This window comes from Echinops telfairi, unplaced genomic scaffold, assembly GCF_000313985.2.
Source record: "Echinops telfairi isolate 266 unplaced genomic scaffold, ASM31398v2 ScPeMD7_1;HRSCAF=3_0, whole genome shotgun sequence".
NCBI lineage: Eukaryota > Metazoa > Chordata > Mammalia > Afrosoricida > Tenrecidae > Echinops > Echinops telfairi.
Genome location: NW_022103896.1, coordinates 73,113,647 through 73,116,767, shown reverse-complemented (window position 1 = coordinate 73,116,767; position 3,121 = coordinate 73,113,647). Strand labels below are relative to the sequence as shown.

General features: G+C 43.1%; 1 protein-coding gene across 1 annotated transcript in view; it reads right to left on the bottom strand.

Moving 5' to 3' along the window:
• COPS5 (COP9 signalosome subunit 5) overlaps positions 1-3,121 on the bottom strand; it is a 24,633-nt gene that overhangs the window by 15,743 nt on the left and 5,769 nt on the right. The window contains exon 2 of the mRNA XM_004697531.2: positions 858-1,092. Within this exon, the coding sequence (XP_004697588.2) occupies positions 858-1,092 (235 nt within the window). The remainder of the gene's footprint in view (positions 1-857; positions 1,093-3,121) is intronic.

Genomic DNA, 3,121 nt, shown 5'->3' with positions numbered 1-3,121 from the left:
ATTCTGGAATCTTTTCAATGTAAATAGCTACTTTTATTTATTTATTTTGCTTTATTTAAAGGCTACCTAGCCATCCATTAGGAGCCCTGGTGGTAGAGTGGTTATGCTTAGGGCTGCTGACCACAACGTCAACAGTTCAAAACCACCAGCTGCTCCGAGGGAGCAGAAGGAGGCTGTCTGCTCCTGGAAAGATTTATACTTCTGGAAACTCTGGCAGTAGCTCTACCCTGTCCAATATGTAAGTTGCTATTAGTCAGAATCAACCCGGTGGCAGTAGGTGTTTTAATCAGTTCATTGTATGAATGTATCATAATATTCAATCCATTTTATACAGAACATTTACATTGTTTCAGACTTTTGATTTTAAATGCACATCTAGTAATTTATTAAGAAAAAATGCATACTAGGAATTTTTATTAATAGCCATTAGAAAAAAATGCAAACACCCAAAATAATACTCAAACCAACCAAACTCAACTGTCACCAAGCTGATTCTGACTTAAAGTCACTCTACAGGACAGGGTAGAATTGCCCGGGGGGTTTCAGAGACCCTTTATGCGAGTAGAAAGCCTCCCCTTTCTCCCGCCGAGCATGTGGTGGTTTCAAACTGCTGACTTTGCAGTTGGCGGCCCAACACATTACCACTACACCACAAGGGCTTTGGCCCAAAATAACAGTCCATGCCATAAATCTTACCAGGCTTTCGATATTATAGAGAGTTTACATATAAATCACTAAGAAGAACGTCTTAAAGTTTAATTGTAATATAAAGAGGATTGTTTAAAGTCTAGAAACTGAGGAAGCACCTTGAGACTTAATTTGCAGGGACTAAACATGGAGGGACAGGGTATTATTACCTGTTTGGCGTTCTCGATGTATGCGGCCATGTACTCGTAGGCAGCAGCCTGCGCATTGACCCGGGTTTCCGTGCCCTCCACTGGCAAAGCGAAACTGTCCATGATGATCATTGTCTCGCCGTCCACCTTTCCAAGCATCAAGCCCATCACTTCCAAGTTGCCCCCTGACCTGGCGTGCATCACCATTTTCAGGAGGGCCAATGCTGAGATTTTGCAGTATTTAAAGTAATGGTGGCTACAAAAGAAGAAGAAAGCAAGGTGTAATCAACTTCCTTATATGCAGTACAGTTTCCAAAGCCATTTTCTGTTTGAAGACCATGAATACTGTCGAATCTCCAGTGATAGGAGAAGAGACAAACTGTAGATGGTAGGAAGGAAGATTAAAGCAGTAAAGAACAGAGTTCCTGCAGAGGGTTAGGGATGATACACATGGTACGGTTCTGAAAAGGATTTCCCCTTGGATGAGAGGAAAGGTTTGAGATACTTTTTAAATATGCCATTGATGTAGAAAGGAGGGATTTACATGACCACTTTCCAAAGACTTTTTCTCTGATACTGACTAAATCTCTGATACTGACTCTGGATGGATGGTTGTGTCTAACTGTTCTCAGGGCCAAACTCTGGGCCTGAGGATTAAGAATGAGGGCTCGGACAGTGACCTGCCTACACAGGCCTTGGGTCAATCACGTACGGCCTTCACCCCACTTTCCTTGTTTGCTGTTGGTGTTCTCAGGTGCTGTCAAGTCGCCCCTGACCCTCCATGGACAGCAGGATGGAAGACTGTCCGGTCCGGCATCATCCTCACGACTGTTACGTTGGAACCTATTGCTTCGGCCACTGTGTCAGCCCCTCATTCAAGGTCATCTTTTCCACTGACCTGCTACTTTACCTTGTCTGTAAGCAATGAAAGGGTTTATGTGAAGTACTCAGCACAGTGCTTGGTGTGTACCACAGTGTTATTTGGCCTTTATTAAAATTACTAATTTGTCTCTACAGCACTATTGAAAGATTCTACGGGCAAATTATGGAATGATGCAGGAAACATCAAAAGAAGATGGGCAGACACAACAATGTGAATGGGGGGGGGGGGCACGCGCTGTGGAGGCCCAAAACCCATCTGTAGACAATTGGACATCCCGCTACAAAGGGGTCACAAGGAAGAGACGAGCCAGTCCGTGTGTAGTATAGCACCGATGAAACATACAACTTTCCTCTAGTTCTTGAATGCTTCCTTCTCCCCACTATCATGACCTCAATTCTACCTTAAAAGTCTGACTAGACCAGAACATGCACACTGCTGCAGATAAGAGCCTGCAACACAGGGAATCCAGGACAGATACACCCCTCAGAACCAATAATGAGACTAGAGATACCAGGAGGATAAGGGTAAGGTGGGGGGAAAATGGGGGAATCGATCACAAGGATCGACATATAACCCCCCTCCCAGGGGGACGAACAACAGAAAAGTGGGTAAAGGGAGATAGCGGACAATGTAAGATATGAAAATAATAATTTATAATTTATCAAGGGTTCATGAGGGAGGGAGGGTAGGGAAGGGAGGGTAAAAAATGAGCTCATATCAAGAGCTCAAGTAGAAAGAAAAATGCTTTGAAAATGATGATGGCAACATGTACAAATGTGCTTGACACAATGGATGTGTCACAATGTATTGTGTCACAATGTATTGTGCTTGACACAATGTATTGTGATAAGAGCTGTAAGAGCCCCCAATAAAAGTATTTAATAAAAAAAGAAGGGACTCACAGTACCAAAAAGAGCTGGTGTACAACCACCCATTTCACCAGGAGGCACGTAATCAGGACCTAATGGTCCTGAAAGAAGTGCAAGCTACACTGAAGACATTAACAAAAAACCCCAAGTCTCCAAGAATTGATAGAAGACAAATGGAACAGTTTCAGCAAGTTGATGAAGGAAGCATTGAAAGCATGCACTTGTCTATGCCAAGAAATCTGGAAGATAGCCACCTGGCCAAACGAGCGGAAGAGATCCCTATTTGTACCCATTCCAAACAAAATCATTGACAAGCAAGTACAATTTTGCTGAAGATCATTCGACAATGTCAATGCAGCAGTACATCGACATGGAGCCCCCAGAAACTCAAGTTAGAATCAGAATAGGGCTTGGAAGGAAGGATATCATTGCTGATGGCAGATGGATCTTGTCTGAAAGCAGAGAATACCAGAAAGCAGTTTACTTGTGTTTTATGACTATGTGAAGGCATTTGATTGTGCAGATCATAGACT